We start from the raw sequence: 14,941 nt of genomic DNA, 5'->3' as shown, positions 1-14,941 counted from the left end.
GAAAGTATAAAAGTTCAGGGGTGCAAAAATTACTTAGATTGCAAGATATGCAAAGTTGCTAAATCCAAGATGAAGAATATTCCACGTGTCAGAGACTGGCAGAGTCAACACGTTCTGAGACTGGTCCACATGGATTTAACTGGCCCGTTTCCAGAGAACTATGGAGGAGCCAGATATGCTTTAGTCATTCTAGATGATAAGACCCATTTGTCGTGAGTGTATTTGTTAAAGCACAAATCTGAATGTTTAGGCACAGTGAAAGAATAAATTAAATTCATAGAGAGAAAACTCCAGAAGCAGGTCCAAGAGCTGATGACAGATTGTGGAGGTGAATTCCAATCGCATGACTTCAAGCAATTTTGTAAAAAGACTAGCATAAGTAATAAATTCTGCAGCCCGAGGACTCCACACCAAAACGGCAATATAGAGAGGCGCATCGGCTTGCTGAAAGAAAAAATAGAATGCCTGATGAAAGACGCAGAAGCAAAGCCACAACTGTGGGGAGAAGCGTTTGTAGCAGCTAATTATCTTTGCAACAGGACTTGGACTAAAACCATAAATAACATTCCTTTCTTTTTACTTTACAGCAAAAAGCCAAACCTCAAGCACTTGAGAACTTAAGAGAGTTTTGCAATTGTAAATGTTCCACTCTCACAGAGACGGACTTTTTCTCCCAAAGGGATCAGATTACGCTTTATCAGATATTGCCACAACAACTGGCGGTTCCTGTGCGAAGGAAGTAAGATAATAGTCTCTAAGTCAGCTAACTTTAGTGAGACGAATTAGAAAAATGTGCATGACAACCCGGAAGTGCTGGTAGAACTTGATAGCAGGCAAGAGCCTGATTTATTAGTTAACCGTTCTAATATAGAAGCTCAAGAATTAGCAGAGCAAGAACAGCAAGAAGAAGCTCCTAGACGCAGTCAAAGAGTAAATAAAGGCGTACCGCCTAAAAAGTACGGCTTTGAAGCTTGCTGTGTAAATTATGAGCCTAATTCTTACTCTGAAGTAAAGAAGCTGAATTTTTTAGAGAAGCAGCAGTGAGAACGTGCCATGCAAAAAGAGTTAGACAGTCTCAAAGAAAACAGAATGTTTGAAGAGACGAGTTTGCCAGCAGGGCAAAAGTCTCTAAACTGCAAGAAAGTATTTAAACACAAGCAGTTTAAGAAAAAATGAAGAAATTAAAGCCTCGACTAGTCGCCAGAAAAGTTAAAAAAGCAATTTGAAATTGAATTTTCTTCCAAAAATGTTTAAATCTTTTGTTGTTGAAAAGAATTTTTCCTAAAATTGAAAAAGTGATCAAGCAAATGAAAGAAGTTTTGCTAAGCAATGTGAATGCAAGATTGCAAAAAGAAAAACCCCCATGGAAATGAATATGTGAAGCAACCTGCAAAGAAACAGCTTTAGCAACTTCAGGCTTGTATCATGTGGTAGTGAGAAAATGTTATGTTCAATGAACAATTTATTTGTCTGTTTCTGTTACTATTCTCAGCAAGTTTATGATGACGTTTAAAAAGATAAAAAGCAAGAATTTGTGACGTTTTCCTATGAAACTAAGTATTGTGCTAGTATATAGTAAAGTTACTTAGCTAATCCAATAAATAAAAGACTTTAAGTTCTCAATAAAAAAGCCAATAACAATTAAAGTTGAAGCACATAGCCACAAATTTTCAAAACATGAAAGAACACAAAACAAATAGTTTATTGTATAGTTTATTATGAGTCTAAAGAAAACCTTGCAGACATATTCACAAAACCACTAAATCCCACCAAACACAAAAAAGTTTGTGAAACGTTAAGTTTCAAAAATATATATATAAATAACTATACAATATGTTATTTAATCAAGTATAAACATAAGAAGAAGTATTGGAATCCTAGAATGGATCCTGGTTATGTTTCCATTAATTTGCTAATTGCTGAAGAGCTAGAAAAACAGAAGACTCAGCAGAAAACTTAAAAGTCAACTTTGCACCTGGACATTGATGTCATAATTGAATAATTAATAAACTGATCGTCTTCAATTAAGAGTTGCAAGAAGTTGCATCATTATACAAGTAGTCTATAAAAATAAATGTATTTCCATGTACATGTATCACTCAAAATATATCACTCAAAAAATATCATATGAGCTGTATTAAAAGACCGTTTATAAATATTTGTTATTTGTGATTGCCATAACTAAATTATATTTTTATATGCCAATAAAAGTTTATTTAAACCAATTAAAATCTCAGTCTTAATTAGTGTCTTTGCTGACTTAGCTAGAAACCGCTATAATACTCTGCTACAAAGTTATTGGCCAGAAGCCTAGTCTGTGCAATAACTAATGAAGTTAGAAAATCTCCCATAAACCTCAATCATAAAACCTCAACAGTTTCCTCTTTTGCAGTTAAATGTGACTGTGATGGACTTCCTGGGCAGTTTCCCACTTAAATATATATTGAATCTGATGATAACACTGTGATCATATTTATTTATTTACATTTATATACCGCCCCATAGCCAAAGCTCTCTGGGCAGTTTACAGAAGTTAAGGGTGGTTAACAGAGGTTACCAATTGGTTCAACAATATTTACATCTTGCAATAGGTCCTGGGTGACACTGCTTAGGATTATGTCCAGGGTCGCCTCCCCTGTGGTCAGTTCTACAACCAACTATTGTAGGCCACAGTCATTTACTTACCACCATGCAGTTTAACCATGCATCCTGCTGTCCTCCATGTACTGAACAGGTGGCCAACAGCCATAGAGATAGTCCGCAGCAGCAAGAGCACTGCTGGAACTGGTGACTGCTCTTGGCAACTAATTCTGTGGTCATACTATTTATTTATTTTTGCCAAAACACCCATAGGTTCTTGCCAGATGATACGGGAACTACCATTGGTGCAGAAGATGGGTAGCGGGTGTGGGTAGTCTGCCCACCGTGAGGAGGGAATTCTTCCCCCACATGACACAATAACCCAACGCATCATGTTTTTGAGCAATCCATGGTGGGTTAGCATGTTATCTGAATAGGCCCTAAATCTGAAACATGTCCTGCATTTTTCCCAAATACAATATGCCTTTTAAAAGAACTAATAATACTTATTAATATGCAAAATTTACAGATGACACAAAATTGGTTGGGATAGTTAATTCAAATCTTCATAGAATCATAGAATAGTAGAGTTGGAAGGGGCCTATAAGGCCATCAAGGCTCAATGCAGGAATCCACCTTAAAGCATACCTCACAGATGCATCTTGAATGCCTCTAGTGTGAATGCTTTTTTTGAAGCTACATCACACTGTTGACTCATATTCAGCTTGTGATCTACAACAATTTCAAGATCTTTCTCGCTTGTAGTATTGCTGAGGCAAGTATCACCCATCTTATAACTGTGCATTTGGTTTATTTTTCCTAGGTGTAGAACTTGGCATTTATCCCTTTTAAATTTCAATCTGTTGTTTTCAGCCCAGCACTCCAGCCTATCATGATCACTTTGAAGTTTGTTTGTGGGTTCCCTGTGTTCCCTGCACCTCCTTGTCCAAATCATTAATAAAAATGTTGAAGAGCACTGGGCCCAGAACTGAGCCCTGTGGTACCCCGCTCATTACCTCCCCTTAGTTTGAGAAGGTACCATTGATAAGCACTCTTTGGCTGAGTTTGGACAACATGCTAATCAACGGAGGGGTGGGGATACGAACAAAATGGAAAACAATAGTTGATTAGTGTGTCATCCAAACTCAGCCTTTGAGTCCGATTCTGTAGACAACTGTGGATCCACCTAATAGTTGTTCCATCTAGCCCACTTTTAGCTAGTTTGTTGATCAGAAAATGAGCTGAAAATTAATAGGATGAAATTGATCAGAGACAAGAATAAAAATAACTGCCCCACCACCACCACCTCTCCTATGTCATTAATAAAAAAAAGTCGAAGAGGACTGGACTCCTGAGAGCATCCCACTTGATATCTCCTTCCAGTCTGAGGACAAGCCACTGATGAGCATTCTTTGAGTACGGTTCTCCAATCATCTGTGGATCCACCTAATAGTAGTGTCACCCAGTTCACATTTAACTAGTTTGTTAATGAGAATACCACGAAGCACTTTGGGAAATCCCTTTTTGAAGTCAAGATTAATTCAAATTATACCTAGTCAAATTATACTGCTGTCGCAATATTGTTGCAAAAATAGCTTGTTCCCTGGTGTACCAAGTCCAACACAGCACACAAGGAGGAGAGGAGATGAAGTATGGGTCTAACAATGTTTATTATGCAGAGGGAGGCAGCTAGGTTTTATACACTATCTTCTTTGGTGCTGCATGTGTAGACACCATCTAACAGGAAATTTCTAGCTGAAAAGGAGAATACATTGCATTTTCTTTTGGCAAGCATCAACACAAAGAGATAGGTACTCACTGTTCTTTAAGAGAACATTAACTTGATTTTTGGTTATCTAGGAATGCTCCGGCCCAGATATTCCGACTTTGCAACATTTCGTTAGCAACTACCGTAGCAACTCTGCCTCAGAGAGGGCACTTTCCCAAAAATATTGTTCAGTCCCTTTTTTTCCTATATTGGAGGTTGATCCGAAGCTGAGAAAGATGCTGCCAACAGTGCAGTAAACACCTCATATAAATCGTTAGCACTTTTAAATGTCCACAGCGAACTCGTTAAAATTAACTGCTTCGTGCAAAACAAGCTCTGACTTGGAAAGAGCAGGGGGGGGGTCTCTTCTGTTTGGCGAGACCAGGCCGGGGGGGGGCACGAGGGGGCCCAGTCACAGCTGCCTTCTCAAACACGGACCCCCAACCCTGCGCAGCGAGGACGCAGAAGCTCAGCCCCCTCCACCGTCCCCGGGGTCTTAGAGGAACGGGAACATCCGCCGGGAGTCCCGCGAGTCTAGCCGACAAGCTTCCGGCCGTCCTCGCCGAGGTGCCTTGGCTGCGCAAGCGCAGTGCGGAAGGGCCGCGTCCGAGGAGCGCCGGGGCCGGAGAGGAGCGGGGCAGCGGCAGCGTCGTCGTCATGGCTGCCGCCATGTTTTGCCGAGGGGGGGTCAGCGCCGCCGCGAGACAGCTGGGGCGGGTTCACGACGGCCCCCGCGCCGGCCTCAGCGCCGCTGCCAAGGTGAGGAGGCCCTGCGGCTTCAGGCGCTCCCTGGAAATGGCGGCGGGCGGGGGACGGGGCGCCCTTCGCCGCTCAGCTGCCACTGCTGCGCGTGGGGAGGGGACGACGACGACGACGACGCGGAAAGACCTTGGAGCGACCCTGCCCCGCTGCCGCCCCCCCCAGATGTGCGGCTGAGAGGAGGAGGCGGCGGCGGCGCGCGGGGCCCCCGAAGACCCCCGCCGCTCCCTGCCCGTCTCTTTTCTCCTTCTAACCCATGTCGTGTCCCTAGTTGTTCTTTTTCACTCGGGACGTCTCCACGCCTCTAAGTACCAGCCCCCTTCTAAATTTCAAGCCTTGCTTTGCCTTTTGGGCCGATGCGTCTTTAAAATGTTCTGTTTAAGTTTCGGGCCTTTTCCTTGGGTCTTTTGAAGTTCAACTTTTCATGGAGAGGAAAGCTTCTTTTCTCTAGTGTGTATGTATGGACATATTACTAGACTCTGCTTTTCTTTTTATCCACATAATTGTCCAGCCAGACAATAAGTGATGCTGAAAATGTTTTGAGTCACAGCTATCCTGGAAGTAAGAATGGAGGTCCATTATAAGATTAAACACAATTAAGAATGAGGTAATAATAGGGATCCATGTCTCTCTGTTTATGTGAAAAATGTTGAAACACATGCCTTGTTTATGTCTGCAGACACATTCCAGACATGTCAGACTGCAACTCCCATTGCCCCCCCAATCAGTATAGTCATGCTAGCTGGGGTGACGGGAATTATTGTTATTATTATTATTATGGCATTTTGACCTTGCTGTTCAGCCAAAAATCACTCCCAGGGTACCTTACACAAACATCTGGAGGGTGTCAAAGAATCAAAGAAGAGCTAAAACGGGCCTATAAGGCTATCAAGTCCAATACCCTGCTCAGTGCAGGAATACACCTTAAAGCATCCCTGACAGATGGCAGTCTAGTGGGGGAGAGCCCACGGCCTCCCTAGGTAATTGGTTGTACAGCTCTAACGGTCAGGAAGATTTTCCTGATGTCTAGCTGGAATCTTGCTTCCTGTAACTTGAGCTCATTATTCTGTTTCCTGCACTCTGGGATGATCGAGAAGAGATCCTGGCCCTCCTCTGTGTGACAACCTTTTAAATATTTGAAGAGTGCTCTCATGTCTCCCCTCAATCGTCTCTTCTCCAGACTAAATATGCCCAGTTCTTTCAGTCTGTCCTCATTAGGCTTTATTTCCAGGCCTGTTAATCCTTGTTGCCCTCCTCTGAACATGCTCCAGCTTCTCTGCATCCTTCTTGACGTGTGGTGCCCAGAACTGGACACAATACTCAAGATGAGGTCTAACCAGGGCTGAAGAGAGGAGAACCAGTACTTTGCACAATTTGGAAGCTATACTTATATTAGTGCAGCCCAAAAGCATTTGCTTTTTTTGCAGCCACATCATACTGTTTATTTTATTTATTATTTATTTTATTTAGAATATTTATATACCGCTCCTCATTGAAAAAATTTCGGAGTGGTGTACAAGGTAAAATGAAAATAAAAACAGAATAAAACAGTTAAAACAAAATTTAAAAAGAAGCAAAAAACAACACAGAAATCCAAGGCTGCATGTTAAAGAAAGGCTTCTTGGAATAAAGATGTTTTCAGGAGGCGCCGAAAAGAGTACAAGGTTGGAGCCTGTCTGACCTCCAGAGGCAGGGAATTCCACAGGAGGGGCGCCACCACGCTGAAGGCTCTTCCCCTGGTGGATTCCAATCGGAGGATGGATCTAGGTGGAACCACCAGGAGCAGGCCCTCGGATGACCTCAGTGACCGGGCAGGTTGGTAAGGGAGAAGGCGCTCTCTCAGGTATCCTGGTCCCAAGTTGTTTAAGGCTTTGTACACAAGTACAAGAACCTTAAACCTGGCCCGGTAGCGAATAGGCAGCCCATGCAGTTCCCTCAGCAGAGGAGTTACATGCTGGAAAGGGGCAGCTCCAGACAACAGCCGAGCTGCAGCATTCTGCACTAGCTCCAGCTTCCGGAGCAGCTTCAAGGGCAGCCCCACATAGAGCGCATTGCAGTAATCCAATCTTGAGGTTACCAATGCCTGTACCACCGTGGTCAAGCTATCCCTGTCCAGGAGAGGCCGTAGTTGGCGAACCAACCGAAGATGGTAAAATGCACTCTGAGCCGTGGCGGCTACTTGAACCTCCAACGACAGAAATGGGTCTAAGAGTACCTCCAAACTACGAACCTGTTCTTTCAGATGCAGAGCAACCCCATCCAGAACAGGCAATGAGCCTGTCTCCCGGACTCGGGAACCACTCACTCACAGGGCTTCCGTCTTGCCAGGATTTAGTCTCAGTTTATTGGCCCTTATCCAGCCCATTACTGAGTCTAGGCACTGGTCCAGGACTTGCACAGCCTCACCTGATTCAGTTGTCACAGGGAGATAGAGCTGCGTGTCATCAGCGTATTGATGGCATTTAGCTCCAAATGCCCTAATGACCGCTCCCAACGGCTTCATGTAGATGTTAAATAACATTGGGGACAAGATGGTGCCCTGCGGCACTCCATAGCTCAATTGCCAGGAGGCCGAGGACTGGTCACCCAATGCTACTCTCTGAAAACGACCCTGTAGGTAGGACCGGAACCACTGTAAAACAGTGCCTCCAATGCCCATCCCACAGAGTCGATCCAGGAGGATACCATGGTCAATGGTATCAAAAGCCACCGAGAGATCGAGCAGGATTAACAGGGTTGCATTCCCCCTGTCCCTCTCTTGATAAAGGTCATCCATCAGGGTGACCAATTCAGTCCCGTAACTAGATCGGAACCCAGACTGGAATGGATCTAGATAATCAGTATCCTCCAAGAGTGCCTGCAGTTGCTCCGCCACAACCCTCTCAAGTACCTTCCCTAAAAAAGGAGTGTTAGCAACTGGGTAGTTGCCTAATACCATCGGATCCAGTGTGGGCTTCTTCAGGAGTGGTCGCACTACTGCCTCCTTAAGGACAGCAGGGACCACCCCTTCCCGGAGGGAAGCATTTATCACCCCCTGGACCCACCCAGTCAGACCCCCTCGGCTTGCTTTTATAAGCCAGGAGGGACAGGGATCGAGAGGGCAAGTGGTCGGTCGCACTGCTGCAAGCACCTTGTCTACATCATCAGGCCGCAATAACTGGAACTGATCCCACAAAATTGGGCAGATGGTGGCATCGGACACCTCAACTGGAGCTGCACTAAAAACAACGTCAAGCTCGCTGCGGAGAAGCGATCTTGTCCTCAAAGTGTGATGCAAAAAGGTCACAGTGGAGCCAGGGACGGAGCCAGGGCCCCATTTGCTGGGGAGAATGTTAGCAGCCCCCGGACCACCCGAAAGAGCTCCGCTGGACGGCTACTTGAGGACGCAATGGAGGCAGCAAAATAAGCCTTCTTTGCTGCCCGCACTGCCACGCAATAGGCATGATTATGCGCTCTACAGCGTGCTCGGTCATCTTCGCTTCGAGTCTTGCGCCATTTGCGCTCCAGCCGACGTCCAGCCTGTTTCATTGACCGCAACTCCTTAGTATACCAAGGAGCAGAGCGGGCTCTACAGGACCGGAGAGGACACTCAGGTGCGATCAAGTCGATGGCCCTCCGCATCTCACCATTCCACAGTGAGGCTAGGGCCTCAGCTGGATCACCAGCTCTCTCCACTGGAAAATCCCCAAGAGCATTCAGAAATCCATTGGATTCCATCAGGCTCCTGGGGTGGACCATCCGAATGGGTCCCTCACCCTTGCAGGAGGGTAGTAACGCTGTGAGTTCAAATTTCACCATGTTTCAAAGATAGGTTTGTTGCAAATGAGGAATGCAGTATTATATAAAAATAAAACTTTTATTGCCTCAAACAAACATAGCTTCTAACTAACTTCTCTCCAGCCCTGACTGACTCCTGAGAGTGCTGAGTCACTGACTGCTGTGTCACCTCCTGATTGGGCGAGTATTCCTTCAATCAAAGTCTGCGTCCCTGACTTCCTCTTCCATCTAACTGTTGACTCCTATTTAGCTTGTAATCTATGACAATTCCAAGATCTTACTTGTTTGTAGTATTGCTGAGCCGAGTATCCCCCATCTTGTAATTATGCATTTGGTTTCTTTTTCCTAGGTATAGAACATTCTGTTGTTTTCAGCTTAGTGCTCCAGCCTATCAAGATCACTTTGAAGTTTGTTTCTGTCTTCAAGGGTATTAGCTATCCCACCCAATTTTGTGTCATCTGCAAATTTGATCAGTATTCCCTGCACCTCCTTGGAGAAACCATTTATAAAAAGGTTGAAGAGCACTGGGCCCAAGACTGAGCCCTGCAGTACCCCATTCATTACCTCCCCCAGTTTGAGGAGGTACCATTGATAAGCACTCTTTGAGTCTGATTCTGTAGACAGATTCTGATTCTGTGGATCCACCTAAGAGTTGTTCCATCTAGCTCACTTTTAGCTAGTTTGTTAATCAGAATATCATGGGACACTTTGTCGAAAGCTTTGCTGAAGTCAAGATATATTATGTCCACAGAATTCCCACAGTCCACAAGAGAGGTTGACTGATCAAAAAATGAGATCAGATTAGTCTGACAGGATTTGTTCTTGACAAATCCATGTTGGCTTCTAGTAATCATTGCATTGTTTTCAAGGTACTTACAGACTGACTTCTTTATAATCTGCTCCAAAATTTTCTCAGGGATGGATGTCAGACTGACTGGTCTGTAGTTCCCAGGTTCCTCCTTCTTACCCTTTTTGAAGATAGGGACAACGTTAGCCCTCCTCCAGTCGTCCGGCACCTCACCCATCTTCCATGATTTCGCAAAGATAATAGATAATGGTTGTGAGAGTTCTTCTGACAGCTCATTCGTTACTTTAGGATGCAGTTCATCGGGCCCTGGAGATTTGAGCTTGTTCGAAGAAATTAGGTGTTTCTTGACCATTTGTATATCAATCTCAAACTGCAATCCTGCCCCCTCAGCTTGTGTTTCACTTTTTCCAGGGGAGGTCATAGACCTGTTTTTGGGAGATGACAGAGCCAAAGTAGGAATTGAGCACTTCAGCCTTTTCTTTGTCATCTGTTATCAATTTGCCATCCTTAATGAGTTGAACCACCATTTTTTTCCTCTGTCTTTTACTATTACTTTATCTGAAGAAAGCCTTTTTATTGCTTTTAGCATCCCTCGCTAATCTCAGCTCATTCTCAGCTTTAGCCTTCCTGACGCCATTTTGGCACTTCTGTGCTACCTTTCTGTACTCTTCTTCTGTAGCCTGGCCTTCCTTCCACTTCTTATATGTATCCTTTTTTCCCAGGTCATCTCTAAGCTTTTTGTGGAGCCACATGGGTTTCTTCTTTTGTTTTCTATCTTTTTTCCTTGTTGGAATAGTTTGTAATTGTGCCTTTAAAATTTCATTTTTTATATACTCCAACCCATCTCGGACTCGTTTTCTCATTAGGGTCCCTTGCCATGGGACCTTACTTATAGGGTTGTGCACTGCCTCGGATCCGAACCCTGAATCCGAAGCGGATTGGGGTGGTTTGGACCCTTCCGAACTAGATCCAAGGTGGTTCGGGCGAAGGCTGAGGTGGTCTGAAGCTAATGCCAAGGGTCTGAAGTTTGGGGCTGCCTCGGTGCTTCGCAGCCCCCCCCCCCGGTCTGCTTACCTGCTGCTTCCGTTGCCATCTTTTTTCTGGCGGCTTCCAGTGCCGCTGCCAGAAATGAAAGAAAGTACGCTGCGCGATTTTAAGTTATCACACAGCCTACTCCCTTTCATTTCCGGCGGCACCAGAAGCTGCCAGAAGAAAGATGGAGGCAGCAGGTAAGACCCCTTCCCCACTTACCTGCATCTGCTGCCACCGCTGGCTTCCTTTTGTAGTTTCTATTCAAGCTGGGTAAGCTCCTCCTCTCTGCTTCTGCTCAGCTTGGATTCAGGAATCAGAATGAGACTCCTGCCCACTTAGCTGCTAAAAGCAAGCAGGAGACACCCCTTCAGGCCCTGCAGCAACTCTCAGGACTTAGCACTCAGGAGCAAATGGCAAGCACATGGCCTCTTTGAATAGGTAGCCTCCTGGATTTACTTGAGGCCTCTTGTCTCCTCCTCACCTTGGTCTCTTCTTACACCACACTCCCCCTGAAAAACTCCTGTTTGCCCTCCCTGTTTGCTCACAAAAGCTGGCTTCCTTTTGTAGCTTCTAGTCCAGCTGGGGCAGCTCCTCTTCTCTGCTTCTGCTCAGCTTGGAGTCAGGAATCAGAATGAGTTTGTGAAGTATTTGAATTTGAACTTTAAAAATTCCCTCCAAAATTGATATGCTTCAATCTTGGAATGCTTAAAGCCCTACATAGGAGCTATCATGGTGCTAAGGTTCATCTTATCTTTAAAAATGACAGCATATTTTAAAATAATTTTAAAACCTCAGTTTTTTTAAAAAAAAAATCCTAAAAAACTGGGAATAAACCAATGTGCTTCAAACTTGGCAGGAATGAAGCCCTACTGAATGCCTATCATAGTGACAATTTTCATGTCCATCTGTGCTTGAAAAAGGGCTGAATTGATTTGGATCATGCGATTTGCTTCCGAGTGATTTGGACCTGTTTTGATTCGGATCTTTTTCAAAGCCCGATTTGCCTTGCATTTGGATCCAAAGTGATAAACAGCCCTAGTATTTTCCATTAAAATGCTTACAAGTAGTTTAAAAATTATTGCCAACTAAAATTTTAAATTTAAATCACATTGGGCCTCTTCAGACAACATGCTATGCCATAGTTAGGCCCGTAGCCCATTTGCAGCAAATGGTTAGTGAGTGTGTTAGTGTGGTTATGTAGCCACTATGGTTAGGAGTTGGTTCACACAACACGCTAAGTCATGGTTCACAGAAGACGTGAAGCTATAATGTTTAGCTCAAAATGCTTAACCAGTGTGCATTTTAGCAGGGTATATAGAATATTTCAGTTCAATTTCATTTGGTTATTGGGGAAGAAAGTTCAAATACAGCACATTAAATTAACAAGACATACATTTAGTAAACAAAATTTTAAAATTAAGTCAAACATGCCAAATCTGATTTCCATTGGTTTTAACAGTTTTTGGGAAATCCATATCGTTGCCTCCAGGAGTATAGTATAATATAGATACTTCATGGGAAAACTTGTTCTTCTGGAGATGTGGCCCCACTATGTAAAGAAACTCATTTCATTTTGTATCTTCGCAGCAACATTTTTGTCAACCAGCGTCTGATTAAAAACCATTTATTCATTCTTTCAGGTGTGAGTAGTGCTTAGACTTTCTCATTCTTAGTGCAACCTCCCTTAACCTGGTACCCTCCAGATGTGTTTGTCTACCAACATCCATCATCCCCAGTCAGCATGCCCAATGACCATGCTGATTGGCAATGATGAGAGTTGAAGTCTGAACACCTCTGGAGAGCACCAGGTTAAAGGAGGCTGGCTTAGTGGGATTCCCAAGTAAACAAGCGTAGGACTGGTTTAAGCCAGGTCTGGGCAATGTGTGGCCTGTCATCAGTTGTTGCACTGCAACTTTCTATCAGCTCTAGACAGGATAAACTGTGGTGAGAAATCAATATCTGGAGTGGGGCACACTTTGCCTACTCCTCGTTTAAACACTGTGAGTCAGTGGTGCTGAAATAGATTCAGATTACAGAGGTAAGATATGTAGCTTTGAGCCCTCACTGCTTTTGCTATTCCATATGTGGCACAAGTAGAAGCCAAGGATTTTTTTTAAAAAAAAAGTATGGAAGGAATTGTAATAATAATAACAGTTGATGGTATGACTGAGTTTAAGCCTGAAACCTGACCCATGCGTAAAAGACCATTTAAGCATCCATTAGTTTGCATAACCATTGACTTGGATAAACATCAGTGGTTATGAAGGCTTCTGTGTTAGAAGCCTGATGTTGCTTGATTGAGTGTAGCCTTCTATTTCAGCAGGTGGTTGGGTTGTTTTCATTTGGTAAGTATGTAATATTGCTAGTGTAGGTCATATGACTTACATGATGAAAAGACTTGTTAAATTAAAAATTGTATTCCAATTTTCCTAGGTTTTTGGTGGAAGTTCAAGTTTGTTTAATAGTTACGTGTTTCAAGTGCAGCAGCGAAGGAACTTATCACTGCATGAATACCTCAGCATGGGACTATTGAAGGAAGCTGGAATTTCTGTTCCGTATGGATTAGTTGCGAAGACACCAGAGGAAGCTTACAAAATTGCAAAAGAAATAGGTATAAAATTGAATAATTCATGCAATAAATGTATATTTTTGTTCTTTTTTCATGTAATCCTCTGCTGTTTAATGTTAAAGAGGGTCTCCTTTGGATGGAGAAACAAATGTTGCTTATACTTTAAAATTCTGGATTTTTTTACTCAGTGCCTCAGACTTTTACAGTTGTGTAATGAAAGAGAAAGTGCCATTTAAAGAGTTGTCAACCAAAAACTTTAAAGTTGCACTTTGGTTTTCTCTTTGGGTAGTATGTTACTGACACTTAACAAATGTCTGTGCTTCTAGTATCGGTTATTTACACGCATATCCTGTGCTGCATTGCAAGAGTCTTGGAAGAGAAGAAAGAACATTTTGGAGATATTTCTTGTGTCAGATCTAGGTAGAAGACTATAAGGTTGCAATCCTATGCATGTTTTGTCATAAAAAAGCAGTGCTGGCTGGGGAATGCTGGGAGTTGTAGGACATTTTTCTGTCTAAACCAGCATAAGATTGTGCTAGACCTCCATCTTGTGAGAGGGAAGGTTATATGGAGGACTGAGTTTGATTGGGCAAACCCATGGTGGATTATTCACTAAACTTCCTACCCTGGGTGCTTTATAAACCATCATTTATTTATTTTATTTATTTATTTGTTACATTTATATACCGCCCCATGACCGAAGCTCTCTGGGCGGTATATACCATGATTAATGTGATGAATGGGCATGCCCAATCTGTGGTGGGTGGTGGTGTAGAAGGACTAAGAGAAATCTAAGGAGAAAGTAAATAGCTAAAACCTGAATTAGAGATGTGAAGGCCTGGAAAAAAAACTGGAAAAACTTGGGGGGGAAAAGTTCCTCTTGCCCCCGTTTTTCCCCTGAAGCCTTTTTTGTTTTTCCTCCTGAAAAATTGGGGAAATTGTAAAAAAAAATGAAGAAAAAATGGATTATGGGATGTTTTATTTTAGCATGATGAATAAAATGTTTAAGACAAGGTATTCAGATATCTACTTCTCCAAATGATTTCTAAAAACTACAGTATCAGATTATTACAATTTCTGTGCACTGAGGACAAGCTAGTCCTAGGTTGCAAACTGAGACTACAACTCTCGAATGCAAGAGCAAGATGCATTTCTGCCTCTAGGGGGCACTGCCATTGAAGCAGAGATTGATAGTGACAGCTATAGCTCAGGAATGAGTCTGATTAAATTCTATGCATATTAATTGAACCTTGGAACCCCTTTTTGTCAGTTCTTTTTATGGGAATGGGTGCTTTATGTCTTGACACTGGAGGATTAGGGGAGACAAATAATTTTCTTTGTTACTAATGTTGGTGGTTTCTTCTTTTGTTGTTGTTTTTTAATTGATTTTTTGCCTGGTCCTCATAAACTGGCAGAACCAAAGAGATTCCTTACAGTTCAGGTGTTCCTAACAGTTCAGGAGCTTGTAGCTCCATTTGTTACCAAAAAAAGGTTAAAAAAAAGTAAAAAAAGTAAATTCAATTTGTAATAATTGTTTGACTACATTGTACTTTTAATATACCAAATGTAATAATTTTATGCCAAACCAACTTGAACATAATTACATTTTATGTTCCTAAAGTAACAAAGTGACTTTCAATCTGTAAAA

General features: G+C 42.9%; 1 protein-coding gene across 1 annotated transcript in view; it reads left to right on the top strand.

Annotated features, from left to right (window-relative positions):
• The first annotated feature begins 4,990 nt into the window (after nucleotides 1-4,990).
• Nucleotides 4,991-14,941, top strand: part of SUCLA2 (succinate-CoA ligase ADP-forming subunit beta) — a 33,300-nt gene continuing 23,349 nt past the window's right edge. Inside the window, exons 1-2 of the mRNA XM_063115915.1 lie at nucleotides 4,991-5,107; nucleotides 13,158-13,335. Coding sequence (XP_062971985.1) covers nucleotides 5,006-5,107; nucleotides 13,158-13,335 — 280 coding nt within the window. The 5' untranslated portion in view covers nucleotides 4,991-5,005. The remainder of the gene's footprint in view (nucleotides 5,108-13,157; nucleotides 13,336-14,941) is intronic.

This window comes from Elgaria multicarinata, chromosome 2 (assembly GCF_023053635.1).
Source record: "Elgaria multicarinata webbii isolate HBS135686 ecotype San Diego chromosome 2, rElgMul1.1.pri, whole genome shotgun sequence".
Lineage (NCBI taxonomy): Eukaryota > Metazoa > Chordata > Lepidosauria > Squamata > Anguidae > Elgaria > Elgaria multicarinata.
This window is presented reverse-complemented; position numbering and strand designations above follow the sequence as displayed.